We start from the raw sequence: 20634 nt of genomic DNA, 5'->3' as shown, positions 1-20634 counted from the left end.
TATTGTTATTCTTGGGCCCCATTCATGCCTCAGGGCCCCATTGTGTTACTTGGTGTACAAACACACAGTATGAGCCAGTCTACGCCCCAAAGAGCTAACAGTCTAAACAGATAAGAGAGAAAAAGGGAGTATTATTTACTCCCATTTTACAGATGGGGAACTCAAGCAACGAAAGATTAAGACAATTGCTTCTGGTCACCCAGGAAGTCTGAAGCAAAGCCACAAAGGGAGAAATAAACAACCTTCATCTTTATTTGGATTAGATTGAACAGAGAGATCACTCGTCTCAATCCAGTGCATTTACCATCCTTCCTACCTATGCTACATACCGGCCTGGCAGGTGCTATGTGTAAGTTATTTAGATTAATGCCCTGATTTTCGGAAGAGCCAAGCACCTCAGAGTCCCACTGTAGTCAATGGGACCCGCAGGTGCAAAGCGACTCTGAAAGCCAGGCCACGTACTTATGTATTTATTTCCTATCCCATTTCTGCTCCTTTACCCTGATCATCACCCCTTGATCCTTTCTCCTCCAGTCACTCCTAATTAAAATGCAAGCCCGATCGTATTTGAGTGACGCTAATTAGCTGTGTGACCTTGAGCAAGCCACTTCTGGACTCTGTGGCTCAGTTTTCCCACCTGTATAGTGGGGATAACAATACTGACCCTCCTTTGTTAAGCACTTTGAGATCAACAGATAAAAAGCTCTATGTATCAACTCTTCCCAAATCAGGAGTAAAGTAAGGTGAAGTTTTTTTAGCCAAAAGGTTTAGGTGGAAAGTGCAGATTCAGCAACACCAAAACAGTTTGTGAATTTGGGTCAGTTTTGATAAACTGTGTAAAAAAAACCAAAACCCAATTTTGATTTGTTTGGTTTGAAACAACTTTTTGTTTTGAAATTTCCTTCAATTTTATATTTTAAAAAAGTCAAAACCCTTTCAGATGGTTGAAATTGAAATAAAACCGTTTGTTTTAGGTCAAACAAAGCATTTAGTTTGACAAGAAAGGTTTTTGGTTTGAAATTTTCAATTGACTGAAAATTCTGAAGAATTTTGTTTTTGGCTCAATGTGAAACTATTCCCCCCCCCCCCGTCATTATTTTGGAATTGCTCCATGAGCCAAAAAATACGTTATTCGCACGCTCTAATCAGGGGCCCACCAAAGCTGCTGAATTCACAGGTCCCAAAAGGTGGATGTGCCAAAATAAAGTGATGGTCTAATAACCCCTGCAGCTAGGATAGAAGTTTTGGATAACTAGACATCCGGACTGGAGCATCCAACTGTCCTTCGGTCAGCACTCAGTATGCCCGCTGACTTCAATGGGAATAAAAGGACTGCCAAGGTAGATCCTGAGTCTCCGCCTAATGACAGCTTCTTTCATAGAGTGCAAAGGGAAGAAGCCAAAAAGGGAGAAATAAATAACCTTCATCTTTATTTGGATTAGAAGCTGACCTCCATTAGTAGCAACATTTTCACCGTAATAGTGCTTTGCTTCATAAAGTGCTTGGATATCTTGGGACAAAGGGCAAACACTGATCACCTACAACCTCTCCCCCCTTCTGAGATAGGGAAGTATTATTATTCCCCTTTATAAAGGAGGAAACTGAAGCACAAAGCGGTCACATGGCCAAGCCAAGGAGGGGCAGCATGGTCCAAGTGAAAGGGGCTCTGGAGTGAGCATCAGGAGACCTCAGCTTTATTCCACCAGTGACTTTGGGCAAGTCACCTCACCTCTCTATTTCCCCTTGCACTCTTTGTCTGTCAGACTGTAAGCTCTTTGGGGCAGGGTGTGTCTCTTACAATGTGTTTAGACAGTGCCTAGCACAATGGGGCCCTAGTCTTGGTTGGGAACTCTAGGCATTACCATAATCATTATTATGACAAAAGAAGTTTAGAATTTGCCTCACAGGAAGACCAGAGTTGCAATGAAACCAGATTCAAACAGTTGTTAATTTTAATTAACCTTTCCAGTGTGTTAGCATAACCGAGAGCTTTGGTAACAATAAATGGAGCTGCCTGGTATTTTTAGATCTCTCTCTGAGCAGAAAAATCAAGTGAGCAGCACACACAAGATAATCTATATTTTTAATGGCAGTTACATTGTGTTCTAATTGTCTGCTGCCAGTTATTCCATACGACTAATGAATGACTGATAGAAAAACTACATTTTGTCTGAGTGACAGCGCGAGGTGTTGTGGGAGGCAGTGTGTTATAGCGGATAGAGACCTATACTAGCAGCCAAAGTACCAGACGTCAAAATCGGGACATCTGGTCACCCTACCTGGCACAATGGGGCCCTGATCTGACAGGACCTCTTGATGCTACTATAATACAAATAATAACTATATAACCACTTTTCTGTACGGAATCATCACACATTGTCAACATATTAGCAACCTCAAAACTTCAAATTGGCCTTTTGGGGGACAGATCTTTTATTCAAATGCCTGTTCTTTAAAGGACTGGAGCCAGTGGTGGAGAAATTCAAAATCCAACTGTGAAGTTAAATCAGAAGCCCTGATTTTTGATGGACGCAGACGACTGTACATAGGCCTGGGTTTAAAATGATCGTTAATAGTAACGATGCCGTGCATTTTATAGCACCTTCCATCTGAGGACCTCAAAGCGCTTGACATAGCAAGTTTAATAATTAAACACCTTAAATTTTAAAAAATTCTCAACGTTTTCTTTTTTCTTCATCTCATTTACTTTGCATGGGTTTTGCTTGCTTCTACTCCTTGCACTTCACTCCACTTGGGCAGTGAAATGAAATTCATGATTTCGCTCTTTGGGCTTCACCTTGCCGTCTTTATTCCAGCAAATCACTGGGACTTTTTACCTGAGTCGGGCTGCTGTTATTAGGATGGTACTTTGTAGAGGCCCCTACCAAGATCGGGGCCCCATTGTGCTAGGTGTTGTACTAGCAGATGCTCAGACATATTGGAAACATCTACACCGCAGCAGGGGTGTGAATGGCAGCTTGTGTAGACCTATCTGAGCGAGCTGTACTCCCGCTAAAAATTAAAATGAGGACACCCTGGCCCAGGCTTCAGTGTGGGATGCACAAGCCTGCTGACCCGCCTGGGTACATACTTGTTCGTACAGCTGGCATTGGAGCCTTGTAGGGTGACCAGATGTCCCAGTTTTATAGGGACAGTCCCAATATTCAGGGCTTTTTCCTTACATAGGCGCCTATTGCCCCCCACCCCCTGTCCCAATTTTTCACGTCTGCCATCTGGTCACCCTCGAGCCTTGTACCACAGCATCCTCCCTGCTATTTTTCGCAAACTAACTCAAGCACAACAACATGGACAAATCCCACCCCTGGCTGCCATGTTGCCGTACCCAGAGCGTGAGTCATTCTCTGCCCAAAAGTTAACAAACTAAGAAGACAAAGAATGGGAGGGGAAACAGAAAAGTGAAGTAACTTCCCCAGGGCCATACAGCAAGTCAGTGGCAGAGCTTGGCACAGAACCCAGATCTCCCACAGTCTGCCCTGTTGATTGGGCTACACTGCCTCTAAAGACCTAACTGTGAAATGTTTTGTAAAGTATGATGGAAACTCTTCCTGATGTCTCTAGGGATCATTTTAAGCCAGGAAGCATGGAGCACCATGTCCATAAGATACTACTGCGTTAGATCCCTGTGGAATACCATAGACCACCAGCGAGACATAGAGAGATTTCATTATTCTGCAGAACTACACATGCCATTTAATGGAGGACAATTAAATTCCTTTTTCATCCTCTGGATAGTTAAGAGTACAGAAAAATACCAGATGTACTGGTCCTAGTTGCCTCGCTAACAATGTAGGCTGAGAATAAGGCAGGGTCATCGTACACACCGGAAGAAACGATGACTGTGCTTTAACATATTTTGAATCACATCTTTGGCTAATGTAACTGGGCAGAGCTCCACTAATTCCAACAGAGCCATCACCCACGTATACCACCTGGTGATATGGCCCTTGGATTTCTAGACCAGAGTACCAACCATCAAAAATAGATGGGTTCTTAAGAATATTGGTTGTGGCCATAATAATTCTCAAGTCTCCAAGCTAAAGCTAGTTGAGTGTTAGGACATCTAGGCTTTTGTTAGATAAACTACGTTTTTCATAACTTCGGGGACCCATGAATGAATTTATTATTGTTTTTAGGTTGCACATTATCATTATCTATACAGAAATGTAGAGAGGCTGTTCTTGGCTAGGTTAGACACGATTAGCAGTGTGCTAATAAAACTATGTTGTGCAACTGAGGTGTGAAAGTAAATAGCCAAATTCAGACCCCGGGTATTAAACGCAAAGCCAGTGGGCTTTTAGCCTTTTAACACAAGTCTGAATTTTGTCTCGTAGCTTGAAGTGCTTTCTTTCCCCTTTCTTATATAAATATATTGAGCCTGATCCTCAATAAGGAGCTACAGCCAGGTTATATCCGTTGAGGACCTAGCACTTCAATTCAATACAATACACAGATGCAGTCACCTGGGAAACCATAAATTCCTGCTAATGAGAATCAATCTCTCTTACTTCATTTGCCACAGAAGACTTCACACCACCATTAGAAAAAAAAAAACCCACCATATTGGTGCCAGCATTATGCTGGGACACAATTCAAAGATTCTAGTGGATCATGCCATTATTTTGTGCCGTCTTAATTAAAGGTAGAATGAAAATGTGACTATCAAACTGATAAAATGCTAGAGCTGTAGCTCACGAAAGCTCATGCTCAAACACATTGGTTAGTCTGTAAGGTGCCACAAGTACTCCTTTTCTTTTTGCGAATACAGACTAACACAGCTGCTGTTCTGAAACAGTTCATATTCTGTTACAATTCCTGATTTTTCCTCCAAATAATCCCATATTTACTGTTTTCGAGTATTATTTAAAAGAGATTCTTTTTTCCTCACCAGACAAAAACTGCACCTTTTTATTATTATTCAGAACACATGTCCAGTCCTCTACTAGTAGCATTGCAAAGCATCACGAGTTATGGTTTGTACGCAAGATGCCACATAAAATTAAGTCTTGAATCGCAAAACTTCCTTGAACCCTAAACCTGCAAACATTGATGCAGATGAGTAATTGTATTCCTGAGATTAATCTCACTTAGTTAACTGAACTACTTAATTGAATCAAGTCATTCACAGGCATCAATGTTGGCAAAATCAAGCCTTGGGTTTTTGCAGTAGCAGGTGGATATGGGGTCTGATTTTCAGAGGTGCTGAGTACCCAAAGTTCGCATTCGATTTATCAGTGCTGAAGGTCAAGCCCAAATGGACAATCTCACCCACTTTTTTTGCCTCGAATATACCATCCACACCATTGGTGAATCAGCATCTGGGTACCAGCTGTTCAGATGAATTCTTAAGAGACTGGAATTGTTTCATAAGCACCTTTGGGGTGTGGACATGGGGGAATACTTGGAAGAACTCTTTCCTACTTTGCTACTAGAAGTTTGTCAGATTCCTGATCGACTCTTCATTCACCTGGACTCTTCAAAGCTTGTGTTTGTCAGAGGAGAGCACAGAGTGACAATATTTCTTGGCTTAAATCTAAATAAAGCTTGTTTGAGTTGATTTCCTTTAATTTACCTGGGAACGAAAGTATATGTGATCAGCCAAAGCTATGGCCTTGAATTATTTTGTTGTTAAGGGACAAAGAGGTCCTTAATTATACATGGATTGACACATTAGCAGAGAACTGGGACTAAGGGTCAAGACCAGGATTTTCAAAGAAGTCTATGGGAGATAAAATTATTTAAATGGGATCTGAGTCCCTCTTTGACAATCCAAGCCCAGATTCCTTCAGTCCTATGCAAGATTTTACTCAGGCAAAATGCCCATTTCAGTCAACTGGCCAATCCCTAAAATTCTTCCTCAGCCAAAATTCCCACGAAGAGCATTGCCTGGGTAAAAAATCTGGGCAAGGCCCTCAGAATTGAGCCCCAGGGGAGTTTTACCTTCAGTAAATCGGCAGGGATTTGGCCATCAGATTTTGCTGCCCAGTCTTTTGCTGACAATTGCATTTTATCTTGTGGTGAGCTGCATTCATCAGATGGGTGGGGCGCTGTGCTAGAGGGGTGCTGTTCAGAAACAAAGTCAGCTTCCATCAGCAGATGGAAAGGAAAGTGTGTGTGTGCGCGGGGGGGGGGGGGGAAGGGGGGAACGGTCCTCTCCCTAATTCTGCCAATCTCCCCCTCCTGCAGAAGAATGCAGGGACATTTAAAGTCTGGCGATAAGAGGCTAGGACCAGCTGCTGCCTCGGTGAGCACTGAAACAGGCTGAATGCAATGAGGAGGCATGATGCTTAATGGAAGCCTGATCAGAGATCACCTCCCCCCCCCCAGCTTAACTCGCGGGTGAGTTGCAGATCTCCCTCTCGGACACACCCGGAGCCATCCGCACCCACCTTGTCATTGAGGTTCTGCAGCGCCTCTTTGCCAGCAGCCGCCCTGATCTCCACCTTTCCCCCGAATTCAACAGGTGGCTCCCCTCCCTTCCTGCCCTGCCTGGAAGACAGGGAGTGGGCACCGGAGCCCAGGTGGGCCACGTCCCTCTGCTGGGCCACGATCCTGCTGGCTCCACGTCCCACCGAGAGCGAATCGAAATCGATGGTCTTGTTCTCCAGGGAGCCTTCCACCGGGCAGAACATGCCGCAGAATTTCTGCCGGGGTTTGGGGCTGCCTGAGCCCAGGTTCTTGAAGAAGGCTGGGACCTCCTCTTCCTCACCCTGCCTCCTCTCGGCCATGGCTCCGGGGGGGGGGGGCGGGGGGGTCTCCCTGTTCAAGAAAAACAACAACAAATAGGATCAAGATTTCCCACACACACACACCCCGAGAGAGAGAGCAACAGGGCTGCAAGATGTGGATTTCCTGCCCTCATAGAGGGGAGGCTGGCGAGCTCGCTCGGTGCATAGAGATGGAGATGCAATGCAAAGTTGAAGGCAAGGCTGCTGCAATCAGGAGAGAGGAGATTTCAAGTTCCCAGCCGCCCCAGATGATGAGGGGGGCGGGGGGGAAAAAATCCCTCACTCTGCAGCAGAGATTGGGGCCTGATCCGGAAGTGATGTGGGGCTGGCGAATTGGCAAACAGAGCCGAGCTGGGCTGGAGCAACAAAAAAACCCCGGACCGTGTTGCTGTTACAAGTTGCTCTGAGCAGCGACCCTCCCCCCTGCTTGGGGGCGGGGAGCGGGTCGTGTTAGCTGCCAAGGATCTGCCCCCCCCCCCTTGCCCTACCCCCTTGCAAATGAAGCGCGGCCTTAGCCTTTTGTTCCTCACTTTCTCCAAAGGCAGCAGCTGGAGGGTGAGCACCGCAGGGGAAGGGGGCGAAATGCTGAATCATATTGGGGGGGGGGGGGTCAGCGGTGACCCGGCTCATGCAGCGTCCCCTGGCGTGGGGGGAGGCGGGTGGAGACAGTCAGAGATGGGGAAGAGAAAGAGACAAGGAAATTTGCCCATTAATCAGGACTTACCTCCGGAATTAGTGACCTTGCAAGACAGGGAAACACCCAGCAGTGCCAGACCCCCACCCCAGATCTCACTCCTAAAAGGGGGGGTGGGGCAGAGGGGAGGCACTAAATGGCTGTTGAGATTTAATTTAAATTAAGGTTCAAGGCTAGAGAGCGAGCGCGATAAACCCTCCCCTCCCAGCTCCTCGCAGAGCCCCTGCGTTGGGAGCTTGGAGCGGGGTGGGAGACACCCCAGCCCCGCGGATCAGCTGCTCGCCCCGATGAAAGGGAGTCGCCCAGCCCTGCTCATCTTGGGGGGTTTGCCCAGCGCGGCTTTCCAGGCGCTGTCCCTTCAGCACCAGCCTGCCCTCTGCACGACTCAGAAGAGACGCGGCTGCTATTGTTAGGGGGAGAGGAAGGGGGGGGATCAGCCACAGGCAGGTACGATGGGAGCTGGCAAGATGATCATGTCCATATTGCAATGCTTCCATCCATCCCTCCACCCTTTTATTATTTAAGGGCGTTGCATTAGCTGCTGGGTTACTGTCCACACACACACACACCCCTCTCCCTTGTAACACACTGAAGTCCTTGGCTCCCATGCCTAGCCTCCCAAGAGAAGGTGAACAGATTTAAAAAAAAAAAATCTTATTCCATCATTTTTCATATCTAAATGAACCGTTCAAAGGTCTAGAGAGAGAAAAAATGTTGCCCTGATAATTTCTCAATGATTGATTGCAGCCAACTGCACTGTGAGTCTGTGTACGTGGGGCGGGCGAGGGGAGGAGAGATATTTCTATCACAAAGGTAAGTGGTACAACACACAATAGGTTTAATGTAGCTGTACCCATCTGATACATGTCGTTAATAATGCTAATCTGTATTAAGGCTAAATCCACATTCAATATTGTTCTGAACCAAACTCAGTTGCTAAGCTATTCATTGCTATGCATTATTCATTAATATGCATCTATGTATATGCATACATTAAATGTTAATTTAGAGGCAACTGTGCCCAAAAGGGTAGCAGGCACCTTAGTGAGAAACACATTTTTTTAAAAAAAATCAATATATTGTCACTAATAAGGCAAAGTGCCCAAGTAATGCCAAGGTCAGATGCAAGAGAAGGCATAAAATAAATGCACAACCCATTTCTAAAAGACTCAACTAAAAAGGAAAGAAGTAAGCCTGGAGTGTTGCCCTGAAGGATGATGGCGATGTGCTCTGGTGACTAATGAGGGGGAGAACAGTCCAAAGACACAGGTCCTCAAGGGAATAAACCCGACTCCTCCTTTTCCTCCCAAGATTGTATCTGGGGATGGCCCTGGGCTGTAGCCAGGCCAATCTCAGGTGCCCTTATGGGACTCAGGGCAACATATGGTCTATCAGGTAAACTGAATCCTGTATTATTTAAGCTTTATAAATATTAATAGCCAAACCACTGCTGAATAGGCAGTCACTATCAGCCTCAGAGGGCACGGACAGAGCCTTCAGCCTGTTAAAATCGCGGAGCAGTTGTACTGACACATTCTGCAGTTGCTGCAACGTAAGTGATGCTTTTCAGGGATACCCCGAAATAAGGCTCATTTATCGCTCAACGCATCCCTGGAAGGCGCTTGGGTACCACAGTGATGGCCACCAAAGAAACATCTAAATAGACTGAAATTCCATAACCCAGCCTAGGGGGTCATGAAGGCATGGAGGACTGGGAAGAGACCTGGGTCTTGAAGAAAAGTTCCCAATTTCCCAGTGTTTCAGAGCTCATCAAGGCTACTCCTACACCCAAGGCCTCCACACTGTTCTCATGCTCAGAAATGGCCCCATTCTGCCTCACCACGGCAAATGCCAACAATGCATAGCGCAATCACAGATCAAGCAGCGTCCCACAGCCAGTTCCCCTTTTCCACAAGTAACGCCATCGTCTTTCCGCATCGGTATGACACTTCTGGGCACGTTCAGCGTGGACTTTAATTGCTGTGCTGTGTTTAGGTACCGTGGTAACTGGTGATTTATGAGAATTATGAGATGCTTACCAAGATTTGGAAAGGATGCAGAGCACTATCAAGTGTCTAACTTTCTGGTTTCACATGTATACTGAACCACAGAGGCAATAAAATTTAATCCTGCAGGATTCCATCCATACAAAAGAAATTACAGAACCCCTCTGAAGCAACCCGATTCTAGATCCATCCGTCTATGCTGTCAGGCCTGATCTAACCTCATGATCAAAAGGTTCCCTAAGTAACTAACAAAACAACGTGGAGACCTGTCTCAGATTCATCATGCACTCTTCCGTCATGGTCTGAAATCAGACTGGAAGATTACAAAACTCTAGCTACCCTCGAGTGGCCCAGCCATCACCTCTGTAACCTCTTTCCCCCACCAGCCTATAAACAAAGGTTGATCTGACCTCAACGTTTCTTGAGCAGCACTCTCCACACATCAGCTAGTCAGGCATAACCAATGCCTCCTTTATCAAGCACGGGGTATCAGAGCCCATTCAATAGAATAACTCCCCATGACTGGCTTTGGGGAGCTATGGGTGTGATCTTCAAAGGATCCTAACGGTGCTGGCATGACACTTCCTTTGAAAATCCAAGTCTATATGGTGCTATTCTTCAGTTTTGTTATTTCTGGGACCTTTGGCTTACAGTTTTGTCAATTTATGATCATTTTATTTATATTGGAAAATGGGGTGTAATTTTTTTGAGGTTTTGTTATGACCTGTAAAATCAACCAAGAGTCAGGCCTTTAAAAATGATCAGTTACAGTCACTTTATCCTCTGAAATTTATCTTCTTCGTTTTTGTAGGTTTGAATTGTAATTCTTTAGTAAACCTATGCAACTCCACAGTTTTATTGCTACTCCGTTAATTTCTTCCTTTATAAAAAGTGCACTCATCAACCTAAGTCTCTTTCACTGCAGATCAGAGAGCTATAAACATAAATGTCAGCAGATCAAATGCCGCTTGTCGGTTTGTTTTCATGTTTACACAACAGAAAACATGGAAAGTAGTGACGGAGCAAAGGCAGGGAGTCGGAGGACGTCTTGGTGAAGATGAAGACCAGTCATGGACCTCAGAGGTTTTGTCTGCATTTCACAGTTAAATCGACTGTGCTTAATTCAAGTTAGGCAGCTCAATGTAAGCCAACAGGCCTAAGCGCGTCTGAGCTTGGTATTCACACACATGCTTAGCACGTTTACTGTTTGCAGTGCTGTGGTTGATGTGTTGGTCCCAGCATATTACAGAGACAAGTTGGATGTGGTAGTACTTTTATTGGACCAATTTCTGTTGGTGGAAGATACAAGCTTTTGAGCGACACAAAGTCTTCTTCAGGTCTGAGGAAGAAAACAGAGTGTCTGAACTAAACACAAGTTGGGACAGATTGTGAAGCAGAAGACGTGGGAGGCAGTCACTTGAAATGAAGTGGGGAAATGGGGGTTATATAGTTAAGCACAAAGGGTTTGAAGTGGGCCATTAAGGGTGGTAGGCAATGTGGTGTGTCACAAATTGTTGTAATGAGCCATAGAATCATAGAATATCAGGGTTGGAAGGGACCCCTGAAGGTCATCTAGTCCAACCCCCTGCTCGAAGCAGGACCAATTCCCAGTTAAATCATCCCAGCCAGGGCTTTGTCAAGCCTGACCTTAAAAACCTCTAAGGAAGGAGATTCTACCACCTCCCTAGGCAACGCATTCCAGTGTTTCACCACCCTCTTAGTGAAAAAGTTTTTCCTAATATCCAATCTAAACCTCCCCCACTGCAACTTGAGACCATTACTCCTCGTTCTGTCATCTGCTACCATTGAGAACAGTCTAGAGCCATCCTCTTTGGAACCCCCTTTCAGGTAGTTGAAAGCAGCTATCAAATCCCCCCTCATTCTTCTCTTCTGCAGGCTAAACAATCCCAGCTCCCTCAGCCTCTCCTCATAACTCATGTGTTCCAGTCCCCTAATCATTTTTGTTGCCCTTCGCTGGACTCTCTCCAATTTATCCACATCCTTCTTGAAGTGTGGGGCCCAAAACTGGACACAGTACTCCAGATGAGGCCTCACCAATGTCGAATAGAGGGGAACGATCACGTCCCTCGATCTGCTCGCTATGCCCCTACTTATACATCCCAAAATGCCATTGGCCTTCTTGGCAACAAGGGCACACTGCTGACTCATATCCAGCTTCTCGTCCTCTGTCACCCCTAGGTCCTTTTCCGCAGAACTGCTGCCTAGCCATTCGGTCCCTAGTCTGTAGCTGTGCATTGGGTTCTTCCGTCCCAAGTGCAGGACCCTGCACTTATCCTTATTGAACCTCATCAGATGTCTTTTGGCCCAATCCTCCAATTTGTCTAGGTCTTTCTGTATCCTATCCCTCCCCTCCAGCGTATCTACCACTCCTCCCAGTTTAGTATCATCCGCAAATTTGCTGAGAGTGCAATCCACACCATCCTCCAGATCATTTATGAAGATATTGAATAAAACCGGCCCCAGGACCGACCCTTGGGGTACTCCACTTGATACCGGCTGCCAACTAGATATGGAGCCATTGATCACTACCCGTTGAGCCCGACAATCTAGCCAGCTTTCTACCCACCTTGTAGTGCATTCATCCAGCCCATACTTCCTTAACTTGCTGACAAGACCAGCGTCGCGGTTATGCCCATGGCTTTCAGTGTCTAGCAATTTAAGGTCCCAAGGTCACCTTTTGATGATATTGTGCATGTCTCCTTTGAGGACAAGCATTGAAAGATCAGCTATGAAGCAGTCGCCTAGTGAAAAGTGTTCGCCCAGAGATGATATGATGTTTTTCTTATCATTTTTCTGAGTGAGTTCATTTGAGGGCACAGTGATTGTCTGGTTTCACCCACCTAGTTGTTATTGGGGCATTTTGATTCACTGGATGAGATACTGGTACCCCATATTGTGATAAGCATGTGTAGGACCCATGAATCTTGAAAAGGTGTGTTGTGGGAGGTATTGATCATCATAACAGTGGAAATATGTCTGCAGGTTTTGCATAGGTTGTTCTAACCGGGTCTGATGCCACTTTGAGTTTGTATGTCTAGGTCTGTGGGGAGCTTGCTCCTGATGGGTGAGTGCGGGTTTTGAAGGCTAGAAGAGTGGGGTTCAGGAAAGGTCTCTTTCAAGATGTGATCCCCATCAAATATGGGTTGTAATAGTTTAATGAGACCCTGTATGTGTTCCAGTGTGAAGTGGTAGGTGATAACAAAGCATCTGTGGTCAGGGTTGGGTTGTTGTTTTTTTCTGTATTGAAGCAGGTTCTTCTAGGGTATTTGGGTGGACTGTTCCATGATGCAATCTGCTTCTCTCTGGTGGAGTGTGCTTGTTTAGCGAAGGTGGTTTTAAGTGTGTTTAGGTATGTATCCCAGACTTTCTCTTTCGAGCAAATTCTGTGGTAGCTGAGCATGTAGCTGTAGATAACAGATTTGTGTGTGTGGCTGGGGCGATTATTGGATCTGTGAAGGTAAATATGGTGATCGGTGGGTTTCTTGTGTATCATTGTTTGTGGAGTTGCATCATTTAAGCTAATCATGGTGTTGAGGAAGTTGATGCTGGTGTGGGAGCATTCTCGAGAGAGTTTGATGGACCGTTAGTAGTTGTTGAAGTTGTGGTAGAAATCTATGAGGGATCTTAGGTCTTCTGTCCAGAGGATGAAAATATCATCAATGCATCTCAGGTATATAGTTGGTTTTGTGGCACATTTTCCCATAAATTTTCCCTCAAGGTGGCCCATGAAGAGGTTGGCATATTGGGGAGCCATCCTAGAACCCATGGCTGATTCCATGGTTTGGACAAAATGATGGTATAGGGGTTTCATCAAACAATTACAACCCATATTTGGTGGGGACCAAATCATGAAAGAAATCTCTCTCACACTCCTTCTTCTGGCCTTTAAACACCCTCCCGCCCCAGCCTGAGCACACATTTACTGTCTCTAGCACATTTACTGCCATGAGTCACATCCACACTTGTGCAGCACCCAATTATGTTAGACACAATTGTACCCCAGTGGCCAGTGGATGACATACATGTCCTCAGCATCCAGTCCAGTGAGGCTATGGGTCTTGTCCAGCTCTTGGTATGAGAACCTGGTTCTTTACCTCAAGCTGTAGAGACTCATGCTCTGGATGTCCTCAGTTCAGTGCCCAATGTTGGTCAAGATGTTGGCTGTCGCGCAGGTGGGGACCTATCTTGGATCTCAGAAATCACAGCCTTGGAAGGATTTCAGAGCCTCCCAGGAGACCTCCTCTGTCCACAGGACGATTGTGGGAGGAAAGGTCAAACTCTCAGGTGTGCAAGAAGAATACACTTTTGACTTTTGGATCACCTAGCAGCTGTGGTATCTTCAGCAATGCCTCCCTAGACCCGCAAGCCCAGAACAGTGAGTGATGCCTGCTCTTTGTGTGCAAAGGGATTTATTGCACCAAACATCAGCTTGACTTTCTGTGACCAGTGTACCTATGGAGTGTTGTTACCCCCTCATCATGTATATACTGTATAACCATTTATATCTTTTACCTGCATAACCTTTGGTATATTCTCTGTGCCTCCATATCACTCTCCCTTTGCCTCACAAACGGACAGTTGTTTATAAAAAGAAGAAGAAAAGGAAATGGCAAACAAACAAAAACAAACAAACAGTAACTCCCTGAAAAATTGCAAAACTGTCATACAGATACAATGTGATGTTCACCTGGACCGAAACCAGTGCGCCAATATGCAGATTCCCTATCTGTTACACATAAACCAGCATGTATGCGTGGAAGTACGATGGACCCGAGTCTGTTCTCAGACCACCATAAAGAGAGAGTGATGTCAGTGGCACAGCTTTGTAAAACTGGTGTGAGCTCAGAATCAGGCTCACTACGTCTAATTCACATAGTGTCAAATTCTGATACACTTACCCATATTACCTTTCTCCTCAGAGGATCCTATTGATTTCAATAGGACTATTCCAGGATTAAGGCACTACTCGGTGTAAGTAAGAAGTTCACAATCTGGCCCCTCGAGATTATGGGCACAGATCCTCAACTGGAGCAAATCAATTTAGCTCCACTGATTTACCCCAGGTGAAGCTCTGACCCAATCATGTGCGCACAGTGAGGGACAATATATCTTAACATTTGCCGTACCACAGCATTATCCTTTTACCCATATTTGTGGTATTTCCTGCACTTAACACAGGAGCTCCGTAAGCACCACCATAAATCAATCTGCTGCAAGTGGAAGTGTCAAGCTTTTTGTTACTCCCATTGTAGCATATGTAAAACAAGTTTCAGCATGCATATTTTAAATACCACGTGATACAGGTCAAACCACGTGACTTGTCACCGAGTGGCATTTGCATCAAGAATATGAGGCCGTGCTTACAAATCAATGTACAATATCACATACACACATCAACCTGTTACCATATCCCATTAACCATGGAGGCAAAACGGGTGTTTCATCAAACAACTACAGTAATTAATAGACACAAACTCTTCTGTTGTCCATTCAAATCATGAAAGTGGACCAAATTTCCCCCACTTGCATTATGTGAAAACAGGGCAATGCTTACACCTAAGGCTGTGCAAAATGGTCAAACTAACCCCCAAACTGCAAAGTACTCACCTGGTTTTAGATTTCCTTGCCAACTAAGTTCAGCCTAGGTTCGTCGGCAGGTTCCTGGATTATGATGGCAGGTCCTAGAGCAAGCCTGGTGCCAGTCTAGGATTTTGAATCAAAGTAATGTAAAATTAATGGTTTTACTTAAGAATAGCAATACTGGGTCAGACCAAAGGTCCATCTAGCCCAGTATCCTGTCTTCCGACAGTGGCCAATGCCAGGTACCCGAAAGGGAATGATCAGAACAGGTAACCATCAAGTGATCCATCCCCTGTCGCCCATTCCCAGCTTCTGACAAACAGAGGCTAGGGACACCATCCCTGCCCATCCTGGCTAATAGCCATTGATGGACCTATCCTTCACATGATTCTGATGTGAAAGCAGGTGAGCTTCCATCAGTTTTTTATGGGGGAATTTTTGTTCCTGCCTGAAACTCAGACTCATGCAAATCCATCCAAAACAAAAAAGTTAGCCCCAGCCCTTCTGAGGTGAAGCACAGTGATACTTAGAACCAGAGATCAGTCCCAAATATGGAGTTCAGAGCCTAATCTGAACAGCTCCAGAGCGCTCTGTTGCTCATATTCCTTGTTCACATTCTAGCCCCCCACAGAACAGCCAAACAGCTGCGTCTGGATCTAGAATCCAACTTCTCCAGAGTTCACTTTTGTTTGAAAGTAATTTTCCAGTTCAGGTCCATCTAACAGCACAGCATATTTAAACCTGCGCCTGTGTGGTTCAAGTTTATCTTTGATACAATTTATCTTTGATACAATTTTACTTGTATGTATTATTTATTCATATTTAATAGGGGAAAACAGATACAGACTAGCAACCAATACGCTGGAATATTTAGAGCAACTAATCAGTTTACCGAGTTCATGAAGAAGTACAGATACCACGATCCAGAAAGGCATGTCTATTAGGAAAGCATTTAAGTACATGCTCAATTTTAAGCACGTGTTTAAGTCCCATGGACTTTGACACAATTCAGTTCCTGAATAGGAAATTTAAGCACATGCTTAAAGGTAAGGGTAAATTTTTCAGATGTCCTTAATTACTAATGAAAATGGCATTTAGGCTCCAAGTTATTTTAAAGGTTTGTCTACCTTAGTTGGCTCACAGCAAGATGGGGTGTGAATCTACCCCACACTTACCTGCCACAGATTGACTGTCATACCTCAACAGTTTGTCAATGTATTTTGATCTAGTCCTCTTTGATCAAAGCACATTAACAAACTATTGATGTGCGTCAGCAGGATCCACACAAATGGTTAGAGCGCGGCAGGCTAGTGTGGGGTAGATTCACACCCCAGCTTGCTGTGAATTAATTATCCATGTAGACAAGCCCTTAGGCACTTAGGGTCCGTGTTTAGAAGCTTAGTTCACATTGAAATCAATAGAAGTTGCGTGCCCAAATACCTTTGAAAATCTGGTGTTTAGGAGCATAAGGGCTGGTCTACACTGGGAATTTACATTAGCGTAGTTATGTCACTCAGGGGTGTGAAAAATCCACACCCCTGAGCGATGTAGTTAAACTGACCTAACCGCTAGTGTAGACAACGCTAGGTCAGCAGAAGAACCTCGCTACCACCTCTCGGGGAGGTGGATTATCGATGCTGACAGGAGAACCTCTCCCATCGACACAGGTAGCATCTGCACGGAAGCACTACAGCTGTGATGATGTAGATGTTGCAAGTGTAGACAACTCATCAGACTTATTGAAATGTGTTAGGTGCCTAAGGCCTTTTGAAAATTCCACCAGGTGCCTTTCTGCATCTTTGGGCACCTAAATACCTTTGGGCCCGGACTTGGATTTCACGTATAGTGATGTAAATTAGGAGTAATTCTACAGCAGTCAATGAATCAAATTTAACCTTGGTGTCAACAGATGAAACGCCTTTAAAGTAAATGGAGTTTACAAACGTAAAACCGGCTTTGAGTAAAGAACTGATCCCATTTGAGTTACACAGATGAGTAAGTGAGATTAGAATCAGGCTGTAACAGCCTTTAGCATTTATGCAGCACTTCCCATGTTCAAAGTGTTTCATGAACATTAATTAACCCTTGCAATATTGCTGTGAACGAGGTTAGCAGAGCTAACAAAAAAAAAGTGTGAACAGTTATTTGCCAATAATTTATTTGCCAATCAACAAGAAACTTAACTGAATAAATTCGTCCACTGATGTTAGTCAATGAACTAATAGACTTGCTTTAATAATGGAAGGGGAAATATTTGCTGAATAATTTAGGGAACGAAAACTGCATCGAAAGAATTTTTAGCCAATATTTTTCAACTCTCTTTAAAGATAAATAGTGTTATCTCCGTATCATAGATGGGGAAGGTGAGGGAGAAAGGTCACGTAACTTGCCCTAGGCTACAGAGTGAGTCGGTGGCAGAGGTAGGTTTATACTATTAATATTATGGTAGTGCCTAAGGCCCTAACTGAGATGAGGACCCCACTGAGCTAAGGATTGTACAAACAGAGAGCAAGATACAGTCCCTGCCCCAAGTTTACCATCTAAATAGACAAGACACACAAAGGGCTGCACAAAGCCCACTAGGGATTTTGCTATTACTTCTACACGGAGGTATTGGACACTATCGTGATTGGTCAGAGTATAACGCTAAGATATATAGATGGGGAAACAGGAAAATTGACTTGCTCCTAGACACACAGTAGGTTGTGGCAGAGTGGGGTTTAGAACTTGGGGCCTCCTGACAGGCCAGTGCCCTATGCATTAGACCACACTGTCTCAAGAAAACTCAGGACATACAACTGTGCACTCATTCTTCTAGACCATGTTGCATCTAGCTAATACCATGATCCTACATATTTCAGATCCTACATTTCACTAGATTGCAACAACCCACCTGACTTCTCAAGCACAAAACAATAGAAGTGTAATTTCTGCTTTATTAAATTCCCTTTCCATAAGTACCTACATGTGTAATGTGCAGCTGAACGAGCAAACTTTATTTGAATTAATAATGCAATGCAATGCAATACAAGCTTTAAGTTACTTTAACTCCCCTGCAACCTTTAGGTGAGACCCTTGCCCCAAATACGTCATTTGGTTCATTGTTTAAAGATTAAGAACTCAGACAGAAATTAAAGCAGAACATTCTGCCTATGTCGCCATTATGAAAAGCAAATGACAGACTGCCTCAAAAGCTGGAGCTTTCATTATTAAAAAAATCAATTATTTTTATCTTCAATGTATGCTAAATTTATCATGCAACATAGGACTTTGGCACCCCTCAAATATGTACGTTTGCGAAGGCAAAATTCCATGAAACATACATTTCTTCCTGTATATTTGCAAAAGACGGAAGGATTAATGTGATGAAGCAGGGGTCAAATCTTTAGCCGGGGTAAATTGAGGTTTCATTAACTTCAGTGAAGCTATGCTGATTTGCACCAGCTGAGGATAGGACTCCAGCTATTCAAAGATTTTAGGGGTGCGATTCGTGCTTAATTTGCAACCAAACATGAAAATTAGGCACTTGTGCATGTAAGTGCTTAATTTGTGCATTGCAAGCACAAAAAGCCATACAAATTCATGCACAGTTGCATGCCAGATTTCTTTGGACATCTGAGGTGAAACACTGGCCCCGTTGAAGCCAATAGCAAAACTTCCATTGTCTTCAATGGAAGATTTCATCCCCGATTAATTTATTAGCTACAGGAATACAGATTTATCCTAGGTTTACACCATTATTTACACCAAAATATTTACACCATTAAAGCAATATTGGGATTTGGGCAGTGCCCATCAGGTAAAAGAATCTATAGTACACTTATTCTTATAGTACACATATTCTTGCTGAATTTGGAGGGGGGGGGATTTCTTTCTGACCCCTGTGAAGATGAAGATTGAAATTTGATTGCTCCATTTTAAATGATGCTTCAAGAAGAGCAGAGCCACAAAGCTTGGCTCTAAAGCCACATCCAAATCCAAACTTCCCCAAAGTTTGCAGGTGATCACATTCAAGGTTCTGATTCGAACCCATCTCCACAAACAAACATTTTGCAGCCATTGGAATTATCCACTTTTTTAATGCAGTTCTGTAACAGCCTATGAATGTTACTACCTGAGCACCTGCTATGGGAAGAACTATTTTCTTTTATTGGTTATCAATTTAGTTACCACTGATTTAATCAAGCAACCTCATAATTCTCATGTTATGGGGCAATGGCGATGTATCAAGAGGAAGAAGTGGATAGCTTTCACTACACTTCAGAATCATACACTAACATCAAGAACCAAACCCTAAAACGCTTGATTAAATGGGAACTATTCTGGCATAGCATGAAAACTGAAAGACCAAGCTGTAGCCAGAGAAATCATTAGCTAGCTTCCCTTTGGGATATGATAATTGCTGAACTGTTTGACAGCCTCTCCTGATACTGAGCACTCCAAAAGAGAACGATGGTCATTTGAAAACATTAAAGACCAAAAGAAAGTCTTTGGGCAAATGAGTTAAGTCTATTGAAATGCCCAAAGCTCATTTATTTTCCTGCTCCATTTTTTCTTGCTTACCCTTGTTTTCCTTTATGGTTTTTGTCCTCGGCAACCTCGACTCATGTAAACCAGTCTTGGTGAATTTCTGCCAGTCAGGGTTTGTTGCCAATGAGTTTTAGTCCATGAAAACAGATTGCCTAAAAGCTACGTTGTGCCATCTTGCCCACAGCCAGTAGGACAAATATTTAGACATTTAGGAATAGATTTTCCAAAGGCATTTCCAAATTAGGCACCTGATTCCCACTGACTTTGGATGGGAGCTGGAAATCTAACTGCCCTTTCAAAATCTCACCCTTCAAAATGATTCTTTAAAAAATAAATGAATGTTTGTGAAAAGTGCCACACTACCGTCTCTGGAGTCTAAATTCTTTCATCTATCCCCGCAATGGTAAAGCATGAACGGCAACAGTGCAAGCTCCTTCACCCCAGATTCTGCCTTTGAGATGAGACTTCAAACAAAAGTATTGACTGCATTTGGGTCATTAAATAGGCTCTTGACATTTTCACAAGAGCCAGGGTGTTAACCCCTACCATACCAGTCAAATTTCAATTCAAGTAAATACGTTATGTCAGCCTCAGATCTTCCCTGTATATGGTATTCTTTTCCACTTGTCTGAAAGATCGCTGAATGTTTGGTGTGCAGTGTCAAACAGCAGCTCCGTTCCACACCAGAAGGGGCTGCATTTCAGTTGTCATGGAGGTGAACTTCAGGTTAGTCCGCAAATCAGTACATAAAGCACTTTGAGAGGAAGTTGCTATTAAAGGCTCTAATTCAGCAAAGTACTGAAGCACAGGCTTAAATTAATGGGACTACACACATGCTTAAAGTGAAGCAAATATTTAAGTGACTTGCTGAATCAGGGCCTAAAGGTGAGATCCTCATCTAAATCTCTACTCTTATACCTCCCATCTTCTCTCTCCCTCCACTTTTCCCCATCCTTCTGCCTTTATCTTCCCCTCATCAGCTCCCATTCAAAGCTTAAAGCTGATGCTTCAACCCCAGCAACCCTCCTGAATGGCCTACACAAATTGGGAACATTTT

The 20634-nt window shown here is 44.0% G+C and overlaps 1 protein-coding gene across 2 annotated transcripts in view; it reads right to left on the bottom strand.

Annotated features, from left to right (window-relative positions):
* Positions 1–6761, bottom strand: part of DPYSL2 (dihydropyrimidinase like 2) — a 91996-nt gene extending 85235 nt beyond the window's left edge. For both annotated transcript variants that reach the window (XM_073324853.2, XM_073324854.2), the window contains exon 1: positions 6408–6761. In XM_073324853.2, coding sequence (XP_073180954.1) covers positions 6408–6746 — 339 coding nt within the window. In that variant the 5' untranslated portion in view covers positions 6747–6761. The remainder of the gene's footprint in view (positions 1–6407) is intronic.
* Positions 6762–20634: the final 13873 nt, after the last annotated feature.

The sequence above is a fragment of the Lepidochelys kempii genome, chromosome 26 (genome assembly GCF_965140285.1).
Source record: "Lepidochelys kempii isolate rLepKem1 chromosome 26, rLepKem1.hap1, whole genome shotgun sequence".
NCBI lineage: Eukaryota > Metazoa > Chordata > Testudines > Cheloniidae > Lepidochelys > Lepidochelys kempii.
This window is presented reverse-complemented; position numbering and strand designations above follow the sequence as displayed.